Here is a 22,424-nt window from a genome sequence, read left to right on the forward strand (position 1 = left end):
ACTATTACTGACTAGAAACTGAGTTTTTAAAGAAAATGTACCTAAATTTGCATGATGTTCATTGTAGCAAATACTGTTTTCATCTTTGCTTAGATAAAAATGTTTTCTTTACCCTTTGAACTCCAGAATAGCAGGAAGCTTTGGAAGTTTCCAAACTTTTTCTCCTAAGAATCCCAGTCCCCTGTAACTGATTCTATTAATTTCATTAGTTTGATGTGAAATATATCCACAATGACAACAGTGATGAATGCAGATACCAAAAGAATCTGTCCAGGTTTTATTTTAAAACCTTATATACTTACAGAGCTTTCAGACACCTACAGATTTTATACTTGATAGAAAATTACCATTAAAGGTTTAATACTGTGGTAAAAGTAAATCCTAGGGATTTGCCGGAGACTCCAGGAGTTTAAGCTATGAAGAATTAGAATAAAATAGCTATGTGTCTTACAACCTATAAGAAAAAATAATTGACAGAATAAGACCTACAGTCCGAGAAAATTTCTTTGCTAAGTTACTTTTGCCTTTGCTTTTCTTATTTAACCTTTTTTTCAAGGAAGAATCTGGTCTCCCCAGGTGCAACGGGCAGGACGTACTTCAGTTAATTCTTTTCTTTCCCTTTCAGTTTGTTTCATGCTGAAGTACTATTTCCCTTTCCTACAAGGTTCTGTCATACCTCTTTGCTGTCAGTCAGGAAAATCTGCATAGGGCTCCCCAGTCCTGAGGACAGTATCTCTTTATTGGCCAGAAGACTTAGAGCACAGTGTAGCAGTTCTCTCCATCTGAAGTTGGTAATGTATTCTCAGCAACACTCTCTTCATCTGCTGAACAGACAAGCGTGAAGCCATGTTTTATAATCTAGTAATACAGCAATGCAGGCTTTTTCTTGCCCAGTAGTCTGGCCTTTTCTGTATCACTGAAGGACAGCATGCCAGAAAGGGCATAATGTTGTTGTGCTGTATAATAACATGAAGTTCAAAGACTGCAGTTTTGCATGTTTATAGATTAACTAAAGATAATATAACTCAAAATAGAACAACACTACAATATGAATATTCAAAGTCCTGTGTAATAAAGAGCATGCAGGGAGAGATTAATATTATTAAACTACTATGAATTATAGGTTATCTGATGATTTTATTCTTGTTTCTGGACAACTACATTAGGCCAGGAGGAGCAGATGGAAACTTTTTGCTAGGACACAGTCACTTGACAGCTTCCTTCTGCATCATGTAAAGCCTCCATTGACAGATTTTCTCATGTGTCAGTTAGGTGTAAAAGATTAACTCTGTCTTCTGCCTGCTTTTCCTACACTGCCTTATGGTGGCAGTATTAGGAATATAATCTTTTCTAGTTCCTTCATCTGTAAAAATAACAAATTCTTTGTTAGATTCTTTTGAAACAGCTTGAAAATTTGGCATGGGTTTATTAACGTTGTAATAAAAAGGTTTTGAGAAAGAAGAAACTCACAAGGACTTGGTAATATTAAGTTTATGATTAGGTTAGGTTGGACTTGATAATCTGAAAGGTCTTTTCCAACCTAAATGATTCTGTGATTCTGTGATCTTTATCTAGGCATCTTTTAAGATTTACAAGAAGCCTGTTACTTTTAGTTGAGACTTACAAGTAAGCATTTACCAGGAGGAACTGAGTCTTCTTACGGCTTTAGTCAGTTGACTGCTTGCCTTCCATTCTTTCACTTTGGGCCCTGGCAGCTTGTGCATTCTTGGCAGGGATCTGCAGGTTTCCTCTGAATTATTCTTTGTATCCTCGATTTCAGGTGCTAGATCACAAACAATTAACTTGACTAAATGTGAAGGGTATATGGGGACCCTTAATCAAAGTGGTCCTGAACTGAAACTGAGGAAAAGGCTTCCCTGTGGCTGCTGTTATGAATTACAGGTGCATGATGCAGAGGAATGAATTGTACCAAGAGACATGATTGTGGCCATACAGGTTCGCAGATGCCCCAGCCAGGTCTAAGCTTGCCTCTGGTGTCCCCAGCCTTTAGGCAAATTGTATCAGCATACTGGTGGAAACCATCTAGCTAAAAATATCATAACTAGCAATTTTACGTTTAAAGAAAACAATCTAAATGCTGCAAATTGCTCTCTGTGGGTTATTATTCAGTCTAAAACAAATAACCTTGAGGTTGCAAATAATAATTTTGCTAGAAAATAATAGCATGCATTATTTAATATCTATCTTTTTGGATGATGATTAAGTAAGAAAGAGTCTGAATTGTCTTTGTACTATTGCAGTACTTCCCAAAGAGAGTAAGTTTCAGACTTCTTCCCCTGGGAACACTGGGGATTTATATGCTGAGTGTTGGCCTGGATATACATATTTTTTAATCTGGGATTGACATACCTCTGAAAATATGGGTATATAATAGAAAGCCTGACAGCCCCTTTAACTGTGGTGTCACTAATACATTGATATAATCTGTTACCTCAGCTAAGGTGTTTTGCCTCAAGAGGTGGAATACATTTATGTATGGAAAGGTCAGTTTTAATTAATAAGCTGTTTTCATCATTCAGGGCCAATATGAATTGCTTGTAACATTTGTGTGAAATAGTTTTCAATATAAAAATAAAACAAATTGAGCTTTATGTCACATTCATCATCCCCTGTAACCCATTTAAATGTCAAAAAATCAGTACAGACCAAAAGTCTATTTCTAGAAGCTTTAGTAACCCTATTTATCAGAGTGAAATAAGATATTATCCTCCCATTATTCCATCACATGCCTTCTGCACTTGAAGACATACACATTTCTTCTGGTTTTCTCTTATGCTTAAGATATTTTCTCTATTGTTAAATATTTTTTGTCCAAACAGTAAGTAGTGAAGAAAATGCTGAGCCAATGTCAGAAGAATGAACACCTGGTTGTATTAGGATAGAAGAAAAAGATCCCATTAAAGCCTATAGTGAGGAATATGCCACTGAGGATTATGATAAAGTAAGATACTGCTGAGGAGTTCAATCCATGCAGAGTATGCATACTAGAGCGCCACTCAGAAATGTGTTCAGCTGAATATCAGCCTATTGCATATAAGTGTTCTGCCACAGGGCAAGCGCATGCAAGAAACAAGGCTGTGTGGTGTTTTACTTAAAGAAGCTTTAACATATGACACTGTTATATCCCAATTCTTAAATAAACTTTGAAAAGAAAGAGTTCATTTACTGGTGCGTATGTAAGATGGTTCAAATCTCATATTACATAGAAAAGCAGGGGGGATGTCTTTCTACTGGTTTTTATTTTTTTTTTGGTTTATGCTCATGCTTTTGTTTGCTTTTATTGCAACAGGTAGTGCCATAGGAAGTGATGATATCATAGCAGGGAATGTGAGCAAGTACACTGTTCTGCCAGTTGGTTATTGTGGACTGCCTAAAAAAGGACATCTTATATTTGATGCCTGTTTTGAAAGTGGTAAGCATTTTTGGTGTTGTTTTATGTTGTGGAGATGTCAGTATATTAATGATTTTAGCTATATCACTCATCTTTATAGAAAGTGTTTTAATTCAGAAGAAGACTTGCATTAAAAGCTAATTAAACTCACTGATTCACTTCAGCCAGAGTACGACATAAATTCAGACTATTCAAATGTAAAAAGGGGTGTGAAGTTTGTTATTACAACTGTACATTTCATCAAGTCCATCTCTTAGCACATGTAGATACATGACTGGATTTTATTCTACTGTTAGATATGGTATTTGTATATAACAAATCACATCTAACAAATCTACATCTAATCAAAGGTGTAGTATTTAAAATATGTTATTTTAAAATGTGATTTGGAAATTTACTGGAGAAGTTAAGCTCATAAAAGTTAACCTGATAAAGTGCCAAGCCCATCCTTGCCTAGTTAGAAGATTTTATAGATGTGTAAATATATTTCTTTGTGTTTCTTGTGGCCTAATTTTGTACTGTTGAGGTTAATGGAATTTCAGCCTCTGATGTCAGTAGAAGGAGAATTAAACTTTAGGAAGCTACTGCAAATGGAAAGAAATTATTTTTGCAAGTTAGCACATTAATTTAAATAATATTTTTAATCATGTATGTTTATATGCATAGGGGGTACGTAGGTAATAATATATATGTTTAAATTTTTGTGTTACATATATGTGTGTCTCCAGATTTTAAATCAATTACTATTGGCTTACAGATCTACAGAGCGCTGTTAAACACCATACGTACAAAAGGCATTTGGCAGGATAAACCATAATTTCAGCATGGTTTATGTGCAAGGTGCTGGTAATGCCAAAACTGCCACAGTGTCTTGTAAAATGTGCTTTTTATGAAGAGTTACATCCCACAGGGTAGAATACTGGGTGCTAGTTCCTGGTTAAATATTAAATTGAGTTATTTAAATCCTTTGATTACATTATGTGAAAGGTGTAAATGATGCAGTGAATAATAAAGAGTATCTTATTTTTAAGGTATGTCTCTAATGGCTCAGGCAGTAGTTATGTGGTTTTTAAAAATACTTAGAATGCTATTTCATAATAGTTATGGGTTTATGAATTTTTGTATTATGAAATTAATCAGTTGACCAAGCTAAGAAATTTACTTGATTGTGTTAGCTGCTCTACGATGAAAAGGATCATCATCAGCCATCAAACTACTTGAGAAGTAATGTGAATTATTGCTTGATGGTTTAATTCCAGTTTTTGAACAATAGAATTAATTGTTTTTAAATTAAAACATTTATTCAGTTCAAAGGTAACACTCGTACTTTATATACTTTGACAATAATAGCATGTGGTAGAGGCAGATGCTATTTGAAATCCTGTGTTTATTTACATTGTAGCATGATGAGACTGTAATGTTGCTTTGCATATTAAGGCACCTCCAAAGTACAAATATGAATAAAATTAATACCTTCATTTACTTTCTCATGATGGCGAAGTACTAGCAAGAATGATAATAATATTGTGTACACTTCATATGTAAATTCACTTTATCTTTTCTTATATGTCAGCTGAGTAATTACTTAGAGTATCTCAACTGGTTAAAGCAAATTAACTGATTATTGGATATTTTATGAAATTGTTATTAATGCTGAAATCTATCCCCTTCTATTATCCAAACAGTAGTATGCAACATTTGTACAGTAGTGTACTGATGCTCTTTGAGTACCAGCTTAAAAGGGTAATATCCTATTGGAATTTATTTTTCAAAGAACAGGCTATAACCCTGATCCCAGCTGGAATACTGCATCCAGCTTTGGGGTCCTCACTACAAAAAACACATGGACCTGCTAGAGGAGTCCAGAGGAAGCCACAAAGATGATCAGTGCTGGAGTACCTCTCATGTGAAGATGGGCTGAGGGAGCTGGGCTTGTTCAGCCTCAAGAAGAGAAGGCTCCAGGGAGACCTTATTCAATGCATAAAGGGGACTTATAAGAAAGATGGGAGAAAGACTTTTTACAAGGCTTGTTATTTCCCATTTTATTATTATTGTTATTATTGTTAGCATTATATTGTACTTTATCTTAATTATTAAACTGTTCTTATCTCAACCCGTGGGTTTTACTTTGTTTTTCCAGTTCTTATCCCCATCCCACTGGGAGAGGGGGGAGTGAGCTAGCGGCTGCATGGTACTTAGTTGTCAGCCGGGGTAAAGCCACACAAAAGTTTTAAGCTGAAAGTGGGTAGATTTAGACTGAGGAAAACATAAGGAAGAGATTTTTATAATGAGGGTGGTGAGGCACTGAAACGCAGAGAAGCTGTGGCTGCCCCATCCCTGGAAGTCCAGGTCGGACAGGGCTTTAAGCAACCTGGACTAGTGGAAGGTGTCCCTGCTCACATCAGGGGGTTGGAACTAGTTGAGGTTTAAGGTCCCTTCCAAGCCAAACCATTCTAGGATTCATGAGTCTATGAAAATGAATCACATTAATTTTGTAATAATTCCAAGTTTTATGAAGTCTGAAAACCAGTGTCCAATTGCCTGTTTTGAAATGCCTTGCTTTCAAAAATCATAAAAAGTAGAATTGAAATGAGCATTGGGATTCCCTTTTAGTCCACTCTGGTTTTGAGAGTCAGAGTACAGTATTTTTGCCATTCCTGGCAGATATTAATGTATCCTTTTCAGAGACTTTCAGTGAGAAAGCAGCAATACATTCTAACAGTGCAATTTCCTCAGTATAAGAAACATTTTCTTTCTATGTAGAAACGTTCTTACCAAAAATGCATTAGTTCTTGTTCAGTCCTATAGGCACAGAAAGCTGATATTCCTTTCTTCTTAGACTTAATGGAAAGCTGCTGGTCATGTCTTCCCTTGGCCTTTCCTCAGGTTAAATAACTGCTATTTTTTTCAGTAATTCCTTATTGGTGCCATGTTCCAAATTTTCTATCATTCTTTATTTCCTCTGGTCTTTCTCCAGCTGTTCCATGACAGGCAATGGTCCAAGGTGAACATGATTCCCAGATAAGCTGGTGCCAGAGCTATGTAGAGCTTATTACATGACATGCCTTGCAATCTATTTGCTTCTGCTATGTGACAGTCCAATCTTTTTCACAAAAATCCTGTTGACTTCTGTAAGATTTGTGATCCATTATAGTGTCCAGATCCTTTTCAGAAGAGCTACCTAACCAGTTTGTAGCTTGCACTTAACCTAACCTAATGAATCTAATGCTAGTGAAAGAATCATTGCTGTAAAAGAAACACAGTTATTGAAAATGAAGAATGGTGGTTGAACCCTTTATCTTTTAAATAACAGATCGAGGAGTGAAGGAGAGAGAGAATTATCAACTTACAAGTATGTCAGGAATTTAGCTTTGTCTTTCCCATAAGTCAAGCTAGTGTTCCAACTGGAATCTTCCATGTTTCTATTAATATTTAAGTATATACATGGCCAAAAGAAACTTTTTATATTGATTTATTATCGGCATAAAAGACACTGATGAAAAGTCAGATTTCTTGCATACCACAACATAATGTTTTGAATAATGTCAATTTTCGCAAGAAACATGAGTTAGTTTCAGGGGAAAATGGAAGCACAATGATCTACACATAGAACCAATGCAAAGAAGATGTCACATTTGAAATGTATACATTTGGTCAGTTGTAGTTCCTTTTCCTATCAGTCATTAATGCATTAAATTATTAAAACGGTTTCAGTTTAGCAGCAATTTATGCTGTCCTGTGGGAACATTGCTGATTGACTAGGTTCTCTGAGTGTGGAAGCAGTTCATGTTCCCTGCACTCTCATCTCATATAAATCAGGAGAAACCTCAAATATAGTGGGTTCTTGTGGTAGTCTAGAGGATGCCATCAGGCAATACATATGACTTGCCCTGTCAGATACTTTGTCTTGACTGTATAGAGTCCATCAACACCTCCTCTAGCAGGGTACGAAGCATGGCTCACGCTGTCATGCGTTTAGGCTGTGTTTCTACAACCGCTACAGAAGTATACCTTCAGAAAGTCTGTAAGAAATGCCTTCCACTCATCAACCATCTTCACTGCAGTGCTCATAGTGCTTTAACAGGACCAAAGTTCCTTTTTTTTTGGTATGATCTGGCTTGCCAGTCACCACAGACTGGTATTGGTTGGTCACACTGACTTGTAAGTACTTCTGGATTAACCACAATGTCTTCTGTCCTGCCTGGTAGGGTGTCATAGGGAATACGGGAGGAAGCTAGAATTAGGTGGGAGACTGTGATGTGTTGTGAGGATGGTTAAAAAACCCAAACTCAACAGTTTCTGCTGCTTGTGGCTCCAATTGCTTGTTTAATAATTGCTTTTGGGGATTAAAGGAAAAATGTTGGCTCACAGAGGTTCACAAATCTCAGCATTCATACTGCTAAATACAAGGGCTTTTTAAAAGGTTTTGAAAATACATATTTTGGCTTGTTAGTCAAATATAATGCTGTTTAAATGTTAAAAAATACTGTGTTTCTTGAAATTAGAAATGAAGCTGCTGTCTGCTTTTATTCTCATTTCAACCAAAAAGTGGAACTCCGCCAAGAGTCATTAAATCTTCTATCTTTTGGATGAATTCTTATTTTTTTTCCATGAAAAAATGTTATGATTGGGTAATTTGTGTATTGTGGTTTATGTTCAAAAGGTTGTAATTAAAGTTTTGTAAAATTTGAGATCCAATCTCAATTACTGTAAACCTCATATTATGACGTTGACTGATGTACCACCACCTTGCAGTGGAAATGGTTGACAAACATTAGTTTGTCTTCTACAGCAGGTTTATGAAATATTTGGTATTAGAAACCTGATTAAAAAAATCTGTGCTGATGGATTGCAAATGCTGTTAATCAGTTGGGAAATGTGAAGATTTACAATGTATTAAGAGATCTCATGTGACTGAGAAGCACCCTCATATCATTTTTGTTAAGGTTTTAAATATCTTTCTATATTTCAAAAATAGGATAATGTACTTATAAAACACTTTGCACAACACTCAAAATTGCAGTAAGTGATTGTAATTCCGCTGATCTCATTGTAACCACTTAGAGGCGTGAAATAGGCCATTGAGCTTTACCAGGAAAAGTATCTTTTGAACAAAAGCAAAGATAATATAAGACAAATTGCCCTTTGGGGGTGCCTGTGTCCTGGTTGCTAAGACTTGACATGTAACTTTAGACAGCTAAAATTAGGTGAGATTAATCTTACTTGTGATTAATAAAATACCATAAAATTTGAGTTGTAAAACATTTTCTGAAAGGGACATTTTTGTTTGTAAAATGTTTAAGAGTGGGAACTCAGATGATTCAGAAGATGACACTGTTAGCATTATGTTCAAAGAAAAACTGAGATCCACCCCAAGAAGTAGTTGCATTTTGGCCATCTAATATGCAATTGTAATATGCTTCCAAAACTGTTAAACAAGCTGATCCTGTGTGTGTTTACATTTAAGTGAACAGGAATACCCATCTTCACCTTGATTTCAGTGGCGCTACTGTGATATCCTATAACAGGGATAAAGTAATACAGGCAAATATAATAATGGCACATTAATAAAAGTAAAAGGTGTAAAAGCTGTTTAAGGCTACTTTCTTCCAGTGTAAAGAATTTCAGTGGTAGACTAAACCGTGTTTTGGAGCAAAAACTAATTGTTATTCCAAACTTCCTATGTTATAATATATATAGCTAGAATCACTGAGTCAGGTAGGCTCTCTTGGCTTTCACATCTATTGAGAATGCTCATACATAATGTAGAAACAAAATAAATGGAAGTCAATATATTATAACAGTAATAGTCTGTTTTCAGCCTACTTCAGTGGCATTGAGGTGTGTCTGATTAACGAAACACTTTAGTTATTTCCTTATTTGTTGACAGCAATGTATGCCATATTTCGCATGAAGATATTAAGTGGTTATTGCTACCAGTAGGGATAATTTAACAAATGCTTCCCTTTTCTGGAAATGCCTGTTCCCAGTTCACAGCAGTATTACTCTATCAGAATATCAATACCTTTGCACTACTGCAAGTTAGAAGTCACACAGAAAAATCAAGAACAAAAGATTGATTAGAATTTTTTGTTGTTTTTTTAATGATGACCCTAGGCATAGATTAATGGATGTAGCATGCACAAAGTGATATCAGTTAACATATATGACATTACTCAGATGTCTCAAACTCCGGAAAAAGCATGTGAATGATTTATGGAATTGATATTAATCTCTTTCCAGTAAATGCATTACTAAAGTTACATGGGAAATTGATGTTACTGCTGTAATGCCAAATTAATTTCTTTCTTGCTAGGTCAGCATTGCAAATGGAACTAAATATTAACCTTTTAAATATCTAAACAGAATATACTATGGAAGACATTTTTACAAGGGGGGAGACGCTTAGCATTGATGTGATACCAGCTAAAAACATTGCATTAGTTGGGTATCTTAACTTGTGGAAAATAGATATTAATGACTTGTGGAGCTAATGGCAATGTGAGAAGAATTAGTATAATAGCATCAGTAAAGAATTAGTATGTTAATTGTAGTTGGTGTGCTGATTGTAATTTTCACAGTCGGTTTATCTTCTGATTATCATGCTCCCTTCTTCAAGACCTCGCCTTTCCCTCCTGCCTCTGTTTTGCTGTTTAACTGACCTGAGTGGGACTGGAATAAGCAACTGGAAATGGAAGTAAAAATGTCTGAGATCAGATAATTGTAAGTTCAGAGCAGATTTTCAACAGCCTCTCTACGAGAAACAACCAAATACAGCAGTAAACCTTGGTCTGGAATAAGCGTAACTGAAGAGGAATATATTAGAGGTCTATAAAATCATGATTCCTAGTAAAAATGTCAGTGAATATGAAACAGTTGTACCCTGTCTGTTCTCTTTGTACGAAAACTAAGGGCCATTGAAAGAAACTAGCAGTTAACATGTTGAAAACAAAGAATGGTTCCTCACATATTGTTTAATTAAACAGTGGAGCTTCTTCCTGCAGGATGTTGTGGATACTGAAAGTTTATGTGCCATGCTTTCAAGCAAAAAAAAAAACAACTGACAAGACGAGGGAAGAAAAATCAGTTGAGAGCTACTAAACACTGCCACCATCTCTGGCTCAGATGGTTCATGAACTGTACAGTGTAAACTGGGGAATTATTCTGGGCAGGAATCTTCAAACAATTGCTTTGTGCCCATGCTCTTCTCTAGGGATCCATTTCTGGCGGTTACTCAGTTACAGACCTTGATCTCACCTGATACATACATCTGGTTAAATGGTTAATCACTTTTCATACATATGATAATCTTTTATTATTTTCTAAAAAATAGATTACAGGTTATAGTTACAAGCCAAAATTAACATCATGCAAAACTATAATTTGATCAGATAATAGGAAGGAAAATCTTACAGTTATTGTTTCCATTCAAACTAATTTTCTTAGTAAGATAGTGGTTGAAGATGGTGTGCCAACACCAACAGCGGTTGTCTGGAAACACACCTGGTACAGATCCAGTGTTAAGATTTCACGCTATACATTCCTGGTACTGACATTTCCATCAGTCTTTCAATTTTTGGTAGGATTTTTGTAAGCTTGCTCTTTGACAGTGAAGGAATGAGAGAAATTCAACTTTGTACTTTATACAAAGATGTTTACATCATTTTTGAGAATAAGCAGCAGGATTTTCATATATACTGGGTTCTGAGATAAATTTTCCAGTTTCCATTTTCCTGGCTCTGTTCAGAATTTTCCATCTGGAAAAATGATAGAGGGAAATACAAGAAAGAATAGCAATGTCCCTGCCAGTGTGAAGGAACATTACATTACACTGAACAAATATCCTTATCTGAATGTACAATCACTGAAACAAATGCAGCTGTGTTTATTTCAGCATAATCAGATATATTTGAATATAAAATCATGGACATAAATGCAGCTGTGTTTATTTCAAACTGCACATGTTAATATGAACATGAATGTGACATCAGTTAATCACTCATGAATGTACGGAGGAATGTATATATGGTGGCACAATGGAATACTGAGATAGTTGAAGGTAAGAAATGGAAAAATCCAGCTGAGATTGTTCTTTACCTAAAATCATTTCTAACAGCATTGGAAGTCACTGATGAGGAGTTACAAAAATTCTTCTCATATAAAATCTCTGCATTTGAATAAATCTATGGTTACTCTACGGAGTAACAGGTGACCTTCAGTTACTGACTATGGAAATAAGTGCTTTGAATAATTGCTTCTTAAAATAGAGAATTGTGTTAGTTTTCAGTGATGGGTAGGTCCAGGTCATTCTCTTCTGATGGGTGCAGCACAGACCTTAACTTTACAATTTCGAGCCTTAAGAAGAGCTTCCAACCACCCTTATGCAGTTTCATCTTGCTGGGTTCTCAGAGAAGGCCAGAGAAAATACAGTCCCGAGCAGTGCCAGTGGAAAAATATTGGTATCGTTTGTTTTATTATGGATGCTTCTCCTTGCAGGTTTCCCCTCTGCTCTCACTGTCCTGTTTATATCTTTATTTTCTTATAAATCAGAGCCATTCAGAACTAGATGAAATTGAGGAGTGTTCATTACTCTGCTTATGCAGAAGGTGCTATGTAGATTATCAGAAGGAATGGCTGTATTCAGCATTAAAAAGTGACAACAGAACAGTCAATATTTTGGAGCTAAGGGGTATTGGAAAGGCTTTATTTTCATCTGGGAGAAGGCTGAAATATTCTGCTAGACTAAATAGTGGTATTTTGTTCAGTTAGTTCAATAACCTGTAATAGTATCCCTGTTTTGCAGAAGACAGTAGCACAAAAGACATAGTTCTTGACTGCCTAGCACCTTCTGTAGTGAATCTCAGCTGTGTGAAATGAGCACAGAATGGCTGAGAAATGTTAGGAGTGCTTTGCATCTGTTTCACGTGAACTGAATGGTGAAATCTCAATTCTTATAGATTGGATCAAATAGTGAAGAATGAGGGAACAGAAGGAAAGGGACTGAAGCAGAGAAAATATATTTGAGACATTTGTACCATGTCCTGCACTCAGAGAGATGTTGGCTGTGTGCGCAGAAGTGCGCTGCTGCTGTTTCTCTGTTACTGTGTGACTTGCAACATGTGGTGCTACTCATTTCCTCAGGACATAGCTTAGGCAGCACTAACTAGGAGAACAGTATTTATTTTCCTTGCTTCACATCTCTGGAGAAAAAAATACCTTTGATTTATTACACTTTTATTTTAGTTTAAATGAGTTGAAGACGCTGGAGCAGGCTGCGCAGAGAGGACGCAACCATCCACAGAGGTATTCAAAGCCTGAGTAGGCACAGTATGGAGCAACCTCTTCTTGCTGACCCTGTTCTGAGCAGGGTGGGTGGACTTGACAATCTCCAGAGATCCTTTTGAAATCACTTTAGAAGTGATACCATTCCTCCTCTCCCCCCCTGCCCCCCCCCCCCCCCCCCAATTACAGTACACTTCAGATAGATTCTGTTCTTCTTGTTCTCTAAATTGTTTTAAAATTCTCAACTGCCTGCTGTGCCAAAGTTAACAAGCCAAATGAAGCTCTTTGCTTGTTTGAGCTGCCACTGTAACGCAGGGAGAGACAAAACACTGAAATGCATAATGGTCTGTACTTTTGAAAGAATATTTGTTGAAAAACACTTCTGAAGGGGTTGTTCTGCATAAACTAAATGTATGTTTGTTCACTGATTGACACTATCTGATTTTAGGAGAAAATATTGTAGAATATTTTGCTCAGCCTAACAGGAATTTGGATATAAGTTATTAGGTGGGAAACACATTATTTTGGATACATGCAGAGCTTCATTTTGCATTTATTGATTCTGTTTAGTAACCTAATTGCCTTCTTGGTTCAGCCTTTAGCATGCTAATTTTGATTTAGTGTTTGTATTGCTGAAAACAAACTGGGAACAAACCATGTATTATCACTGTGTGTTCTTTAGACAGCTACTGGAATTCCAGGATCTACTGCAATAACACTATGTGAAGGTAAATTACCACAATATGTTAATGGTTATGATTATATTCTAACAATTTCTGGTAGAATCACATCTATTTTCCTCTCATCTGAAACTGTAAGATAGCTTTTTGTTCCTAAGAAGTATAATTTATTCTGATTTTAAAAACATTTTTGAATGTTTATGGTTGTTACTGTATTACATTCTGAACAGTTCCCTTTTAGTAGCCTTTGCTAAGATTGTAAGTGAACGGCAAATATGTGATGTGAAAAACTTGTAAGCCTTTTTTGTGAACGCAGTATAAAAATATATAGAGCTAAGGAATAACACATCTAGATACTTTTTTCCTTCCAGCATTTTGGTGGTCAGTTTAAAAGATGATGTTCAATGGTGGGTTTTGAAATGATCGAATAATAATTCTTTTGATGTTTGTGTTCCTTTTTGTCTTTCTTATCTGCATTTTTTTTGCTTATGTTGTTTCATTTATATAATCTTTACATTCACCTTTCACATTACTGTGAATTGTATAATGAAATATCTTCAGTGCTGTAGTGACCACATAAATGGACATATACCTGCAGTGAGCTGACTGCCATTTATGTAGGCACAGTCAAATTAGGCTTTATAGCAATGTCAGCACAGCATGGATAGATGCTGAGATGGTTAGTTCACTCCTGAGGTTTGTGCCATTACCGATACATTGCTATCAGAATACCAGAGCTGGCTAATTTGTGTCTGGGCCAGGTCAGGTGACATATGGTGATGCACTTACTCCTCTGAAATACGTCGTAGATGTACTCTTTACCAAACAGGGAGAGGAACAGCAATATCATAATTAATGTATGCTTTCTTCTGAAAAATAAAATATGATAGCAAACTGAAGCTTGACTCTTGGTTATTACTGCATGTATTTCCTGTGGCTCTTCTGTTTCAGTAGCTTCAGGATCGATCCATTCTCACTTATCCCAAACACTCGTCATCCTCTTACTTGATTGTCGCAGTGTTATCCTGCCTGTTATTTCTCTTTCCTCTCTGCATTTTGGTAAATGTTATTACTGAAGTATCTTCTTTTGTATGTTGAGAGAATTTTGAGCCCCACTTCTTGAGCCTGTACATTGAATGCTATACCAAATTAAACCCTGTTATCTCTAGGGCTCTATGTTATCGGCCTTCCATTAGCATTTATTTTGTTTTTCATTATTCCCATCTGTGTGCTCTTCTTTATCCTTTTGGATGTAGTGATTCATTTATTTCCTTCCCTCAATTTTGCATTTGCAATTTCATCAGTAAACATTTTTGTCCCTTTTATTTCAGTCATGGTCTCCCGTTATCATGTGATTTTCCTCTGCAAATATCCTTATTTTTTTAACTTGAAAGATTTTCTTATAGCAGTCTTTCCAAATTATGTCTCTGTTGTTTTAATTATTTTCCTTATTTATTTCAAGGAACTGGGAGCTGGAACTATTAATGTTTAGTGATTACTTGTCCTTAATCAGTTTGCATGTACTTTTGGACAGGAAACACTTCTTACCAAAAACTTCAGCTGTAGACTTTAAATCTTTCTTCAAGCAAGGAGATCTATTCCAGATGCCAAATCTTCAGTGCATGGTCCAGTGCCAAAATCAATGGAAAAATCTCTGCAAAATGACAATTTCTGTTGGCTATGGGTCACATCATAAGCTTTTGAAACTTCCTATGAATTAAGTTATGTGCCATTTGGGAAAATGTTCTGGTTTTCAGTGAGCCAGAGGTCAGTAAGACTGAATGCTGGAAGAGAGATAACGGATTAGATAGCATGAAAATAAGAACATTCTGCATGATTACAATCAAGTTCAATCGGAAGTGTCTGTCCAGTATGTCTGTAGTGCAACAGTCATTATGACACGTAGATATTTCTTATGGTGTGCATACATGACTTCCAAGACCTCTAATTTTATTTTCTCTTTAGAATATTAGCCTAGTTAATAATAGGTTACGCTTATAATCTCTTACTGCAGATCACCTTGTGCTTTACAAGGTGCTTTTGTTTTCATTTCATAGTTCAGAAATCTGAGGCTCACAGAAGTTATGAATGCAGCGTTATGCAGTAGAATCACCATTTGAGGCATTTTGACATTATCTTCTTTGAAGTACACTAATTGGATTTAAACCCACACCTTTGATTACTCTTTAAAACTGAATAAAGTATGTGTCATCCTAAATCACAGTGGGTAAGGCGGACTTTCATTTATTGGGATGATATTTTAGAGTCCGCCATGCTTCAACAGATAATTAGGACTAATAGATACTCTTGCAGATATAACAATAAGTTATATTATTTCAGCAGTACAGGAAAACTTAAATCCTGTTGGAAAAAATTGTGTTAAATTCTCCACTGACTCAGGCTAATGAAGAATGAACCAGCGGAGTAAAGAAAGGAGGAGACAGAACAAGTATTATCTTTTTCAACCTATTCAGTTATGGCTGATTTAACCCAGATGGGGAGATAAGGAATATTGTGTGCTTTGAGAATACTGTAATAAGCTTTGTTAACTAATAATAATGTTAAATTGTTGATTCATATGAGAAAGAAAAAAGGATGAAATCAGAAAGTTGCTATTATTTTATAATAGTGATTTAGTCTTTGTTATCTACGTGGCTTTATAGTGATAGGGAATATACGCTAGTATATTTTAGCAAAACAAAATTCCAAAGAGTATGAACTAGAAAATAAGGAAAAAATTAAGTATGGGCTGAATAATGCAACCCAGTGTTTTAGTGTGTGATTTTAGATTATCCTTCAGGTTCCCTGATGTCCCTTATTATATTCTTATTTGCGAAGGAAATATTTTTATTTATAAACTGATATTTACAATACTTCTATCATCCTAGTGAATTATAGGGAGCTGCTCACCTGCTCAGAATTAGAAGTCTCTTTATTTGCGATTCCTAGCTAGTAAACTATTTCCACCTTTAGAATAGGCGCCGGGACTGCCATTTTTCTTGTCAATCTGGGATGTTCAAGAGCAAAACGTCCTTCTGTTACTGACTTCCTTGCACATCAGCAGTATGACAGAAAGTCATCTTTCAGTCACAGAGTTCATGTGTTCGTGTCAGCAGGGTAAAAATATGAAAATGAAGACAAAGACTTTACAAGTTCCTGGTTTTGAAGACTGACTTTTAAAATTTGGTTAAATCTAGTGACTTACATGAAGATACCTTTCATTTGAAAGTTTTGGACTATTATAGTAACATTTAAAAATTGTTCTAATACATTAAATATCCACATTTTTTCCAAGTAGATAAATAAAAGAAGTACATATTGAAAAAATTTAGAGCTAAATATTGTTAAAATTAGGAACCATGAATAGTTCTTTACTTCTTCAAGTTGATAATTGTTTTGTTATGCAACTGCTTGCACAATGTTTTATAATGTAATAAATCTTTCTAATGCTTTTAAGAGGGAAAAAGATTTTTGTATGTCATAATGAATATGTTGTACAGTGCACACATACAGATTCCAACTCAAAATTAACCTTGGATGTATTTAAAGAAGTAATTTTAATTAACCCTTTTATCTCACAGTTAATATGCATTTTATGCTTAAGGGTTTATATTAATACCAAAGTGGCTTCTTATAGGAGAACAAATAATTGTTTTTAAGATGAAACTTTGGTATAAAATGACCTTGCTCTGGATTCACTGATGGGGTGTACTATTAGAAGTACAATGCAGTATATAAGAAAAGTAGTGGGGCTTGTTATTTTTAATTGAAAGGGTTTGATACCTCTTCGTATTCTTAAATCAGCAGAGATAAAGTGGAACCTTTCTTTAGAAATCCAGTAAGACTAATTTTGAACGGGAATAGTACTGCTAAATGTGTGTGTGCATTACTGCTTTTGAAGTCTCAAAAGAAACATTTGAACTACAAAATTGACCAAGGTCATTTTTGTCCAAGGTCAATCATGTCCACGAGAAACAATAATCTCAACAATCACTCTATCATGATTTAAATACTAATTGCTAAAAAAAAAAAAAAAAATACTAGTTTGTTTTCTGGGTTTGTGAAATAACTTGTAAGAAGACTTTGTCCGGTTTGAAAATCTACATTTTTCTCTTTTAATATTCTGGTTTTGCTCTTTTTGGAAAAATATCGTCCTACCAAAACCAAACCCATGATAGTAAATTAGATACAAAATAGATAGATACAGTCAAATAAAAGAAAATTTAATTTTAATCCACTTAATTGGAATCTTGAGTCAAGCTTAACTGGGCATCTCAATAGGCTAGAAACTTCTGGGTATAAAAGAATTACTAGAAAAGCAGAAAAAGTCAGGATGTGATGTGATTGGCTTTGTCTATTAATAAAGGAGCATCTCTGCAGACCATGCCTTTATATAGCCCAAACCTCCCACTTAGCTCACCATCCAAGGTTTTGCAAACAGCTTATTGACTCACATATGCCTCTGGCTATACCCTGCGCTTCAGCCTATATATAGACATGAGTAATATGAGAATAATTGGTCTGCGCTTGTCTGAAGATTTCTTTCTTAATGGAGAATAAACATTACAAAGATCAATGCATCTCAGCTGAAGACGTGCAGCAGGGTTGAGATTATGTGACTCCTCGTGCGGCACAAGCTGAGATCTGTATGACCAAGTGCTACCTGTCTTTCTTAACAGATGGGTGGCAATAAGACCTGCAGTGTGATGGAAAGAGTCAGAACAAGAGGCTGAGACCATGCCTTTGAATTGTGAGGCCACACTTCCTCTTGCAGAAGCTCTGGCTTTCTAATTAGCCCAGATGGAAGGAGCTTGCTTGCCCCTGTTTCGTAGATGTAGTCCTGTCTCCATGTCTTATACCCTTCCACATCCCTCTGGGTTCTCTGGCTCATATTAATTGCCTGCTAAAATAGCTGCAATTTTATAGAGTTGCAGTCTTTATAGAGCTGTTTCTTCAAGATGGTGTAATAATTCCCAGATTGACAGTTGGATGACATTGGCTGCATTGCTTATTGGCAGAGGTGCTGGTTATTTTTTCCACTGTAGCAGCAGCATTTGGTTAAGAATTTGATTAAGAAGAAATGAGACTTAAAACAATAGTAATATTTCATAGGGCTTTCAAAATCATTATTTCCTTTCTGTTTTGTGTGTTGAAGATAAAAGTGAAAAGTAACAGCATAAGTAAAAGAGAAGGTATGAGATTTTGTTGGCGTGGGGAAAAGGGAAGATCTGAACTCCTTGGTTACAAAAGCTTTCCTTTGGTATCCTCTCTGTTTGATGAGGAGATGTGAAGGAGCTGAATACTAAGGGCATGCTGAGAAGGGTCTACCTCTTATTGAGTTATTTGATTGACTGTATAACACTTGAATTGTCCCCACATGGAAACACAGTATGTGAGAATCAGAGAGGAACTTTGGAAGTGTCTTTTAAAGTGTTGATTTGATGAAGTTTTCTGTTTAAACCCACTGAAAGAGATGTTATTTGTCTCACTTTAGCTCTGTCAAAAGGAAAATGACAAACAAAGTGGAATGATCTGAAGGGAGATTTTGCCCTCCATTGGGAGCTTCTGAGCCTGCTCCAAAGTGAGGTGCTTTCAGAGCACAGAGTGATGTGGGTACATGGGGGTGAGGGTGCAGCAGGCAGGGAAGCTGGGACACCTGGAGACTGCAGAACTTGAGAAATACAAGGAACAGAGACAGGGTTGGACATGGAGGTGACAGTATTTTCTTGGAAATCCAGGGGAGGATTGTCTAGAATTTGTTGCAATTCTGGCAATTTCACTGAGTAGAAAACTAAAGGCAGTTGTAGGAAGAGATCTGCTCACAGAGACGCAGTGGGGCGGGAGATCTGTTTTGATTTTTATTCCTTCTAACTTACTAATTTTGAGTTTTCTTTATTTAAAAGCTGATTGATCTAATTTCTTATACAGCAACTCCCCTGTTTTTTGTTTAAAAGCCTTATTGGCTTTTTGGAATTCTCACAAAGAAAAGATGTAGGCAGTACAATTTTAATAATATCTCTGTCTCAGATTCTCATCCCATCCATCTTAAATCTATTTTCTTTCTTTAATCACCTGCATGCTCTCCTCACAGTTCCCAGGCTTGGTTTGCTTATACAGTAGTTTGCAGTTCACACTTTTGAGACACCTGTATGTCTTATAGGCAAGGCAAATTACATTTCTTTTGTGACTCAAGCACAGATGGCCATATCCATGAGGACAATCACTTGCATTCTCCCTACATTTTAACCAACTTGAGAAGTTTACTGTTAATGAAGTGTAAGACTGTATAAGGATGGAGAAAATGCTTTCCTCTCTTTTTGTCACAGTAATGCTTTTCAGTCTGTTGCTTAGCAGACCAATTTTCATGTCTCCTAAATATCTGGAATCAAATTACTTGTGATCATTGTGTAATTAATGTACCCTGAAATTCTGAGAAAATATGACAGACATGTAACCAACTGCTCCAGCCAAGCCATTACTTTGAAAGTAGTTTAGTGTTTACATGGCTGGAGACATGACTTTTATAGCTTGGTTCTGCAGTGAGGATATTGATAGAAAACAAATGCTCAGAAAGGGAAGTTGCACATTTTAGATGTACATTGCAGTGTGTTTGAAGGTGGAAGTATATCCAGATGTCTACACATATATGTATACTCTATGGATAAATGTGTACTTTCATGAAAATTGCTGTTTGTATAGAGGTAGCTGTTTTAAAAATAGCTCTCAGCTGATTAATATTTAAAATTAACTTTTAATGTTAAAATAATACATTGAATTGTAAAATGTACATGTTCTAGAATATGTATTTTCATTGCAGACTGCCTCTTCATAAGAGTCTTCCCTTCAAATTCCTACCTTGCTCTTTCCTTGTCCTTCACCCTCCTCATGTTTTAGGCATCTTTTGTAGATGAAATCCTCACTCTGTGTTAACATGAGGAGTAAAATAATATGTTGATGGCTTGGATTCCTGTTGGTAGTCAGATGATCCCTGAATAGAGAGTGATGTGCTGTCTCTCTTTCCATAACTGTCCAAGGCTGAGGATTTTATTACATCTTTCAAAATGTCTTTTTACTTTCATCTGAAAATGAAAATAAGTCGAGTAAAATCCAGTTAACATTTGAGGTGGGCTGCACACTCACGCCTATAAAATTAAACTTGGTTTCCTAAGGAGTTTTATCTGTTAATACAATTTTTGTTCCTGCTTTATGAAAATTATCATATATGGCTTTTTCCCCCTATTTTTTTTTTCCCTTTTCATTTCTTTTCCTTTTTTCCTGCCACAGTTTGAAGTGAGAGCATTAAGTTAAATTAATTTGACTTTGGTTGGTAAACGGTAATAGCAGCACTTTAACAGCTGTTTGCTTTCCTGAATTGTCCTTGGTGCTGAAATTGCCTTTGTATCTAAACAGCAAAATGTGTTTATAGGACTACAGAATATGGAGATAAATTTAGCCTGTCAAACAGATATTATTGAGGCTTTTTGTGATGTGTTTCTGGGAGTGGATCCCTGACTACAGTGCGCTTTAATTCCAAGCTGTGTGTGCCTTTGGACATCTTACAGGACTGTTTGTAGAGCTTTTCTGTTTGATTTATGACCTTGCCTGTATGGACTTCTGATCAGATTTTATTCTCATTTAGTGGAAGAGGGGCTAATTATGAAAGTGACAAAGATTCTTTCATTGTGCTAAAGCTTTTTGAATGACAAAAGGGGGCTTTAAATTAAAATGAACTTTAACAAGGCATTTTCACACTGAAGTGATACACACTCTACCACTGATAGAGTAATTCATTTTCAACCCTTTCTGATTCTATAAACACATTGTCTCACAAGATCAGTAATTTTTTACCTCTCAGGCTAATGAAGAGTGGATGGTAGACCAATGAATTCTCTTTTTGCAGAGCTGTTTTGACATTCTTAATTCTTTCTTAAATATCAAAGAAAGGACAAAGAGCTGTGATTTTATTGCATTAATATTAATAATCATTTATCTGCCAGAAAAACATTTAAATATCACTTGACATTTGCGGAGAAAGATTAATGTTTAATTTACTACAAACATAGAAATACTTTGAAATAAAAGGAAACGCTTCTGGATTTGTCAAAATGAAAAAAAAAAAAAAAGGAAGACCCAACAAAATTAAGACAGACATTCAGATATAATAAAATATTCTAACCATAGCAGAAGACAAAAACATGTTGGTGCCATCTAAAATGTCAATATTTAAATTATCACTTCTGATTGAAAAAATAACACCAACTAGATAGTTTTTTAAGGTGTAATTTAAGCTTTAGCTAAACAAGTATAAATGAGGGTAAGTAATTTTCTGTTGCATTCATGTGGGTACAGTTAAGAGGCCTGCCTTAAATTCTATTACTACTATAAAAACAAACCAATGTAATATTGTTCCTTGCTATTACAGAATTATATATAGTACGGTGGAGTAAAGCTAGGATGTAAACAGCATTGCTATTTCATAATTGTTCGTAAGACTGGAAGTCAAGGAGGGCTTCCAGAACAGGTAGGTGACTGAAAGAAGGGAAAATAACAAGGCACAGGAGTCACAGAGTTATAAAAGTGAAAATACAGGAAGAAATTTCATTACCTACAGAAGGATCAAACTGCTGTGTAATAAAGAGAAAAGCATGGAAATCGCATTGCTCTACCAAAGCACATCAGACTAGGGACTGCAGCAGAAGAGTAGGTGAACAGGGAAGTTGTGTATAAGTCTAATGTGATGAAATGGCTAAAAATGTACCCAGGCTGCATGAAAGTCTATCTGTAAATTTTATCATGAAGATTATATTATAAGATTTCACTTTGAGGCAATGAAATAATGGGATTAATGTATTGAATGAGAATAACATTTCTAGCCCTCAAACTGTTTTTGTGACTAGATTGATAATGGCATAGATAACCAAATTCAGTTTCATAATAAACTAAAATAAGACTGTTTCTTGTGCAAAAGCTGTACATAGGACAGATATTATTCAGATCCCGTTTATGTACTGAAAGTCTATCCTTACAGTACCATCATTCAAGGAAATTCT

At 35.6% G+C, this 22,424-nt stretch overlaps 1 protein-coding gene across 5 annotated transcripts in view; it reads left to right on the forward strand.

Annotated features, from left to right (window-relative positions):
• Positions 1 to 22,424, forward strand: part of BEND5 (BEN domain containing 5) — a 977,708-nt gene that overhangs the window by 14,835 nt on the left and 940,449 nt on the right. For all 5 annotated transcript variants that reach the window (XM_065673381.1, XM_065673382.1, XM_065673378.1 and 2 more), the window contains exon 2: positions 3,311 to 3,433. In XM_065673381.1, coding sequence (XP_065529453.1) covers positions 3,311 to 3,433 — 123 coding nt within the window. The remainder of the gene's footprint in view (positions 1 to 3,310; positions 3,434 to 22,424) is intronic.

The sequence above is a fragment of the Lathamus discolor genome, chromosome 3, assembly GCF_037157495.1.
Source record: "Lathamus discolor isolate bLatDis1 chromosome 3, bLatDis1.hap1, whole genome shotgun sequence".
Taxonomy (NCBI): Eukaryota; Metazoa; Chordata; class Aves; order Psittaciformes; family Psittacidae; genus Lathamus; species Lathamus discolor.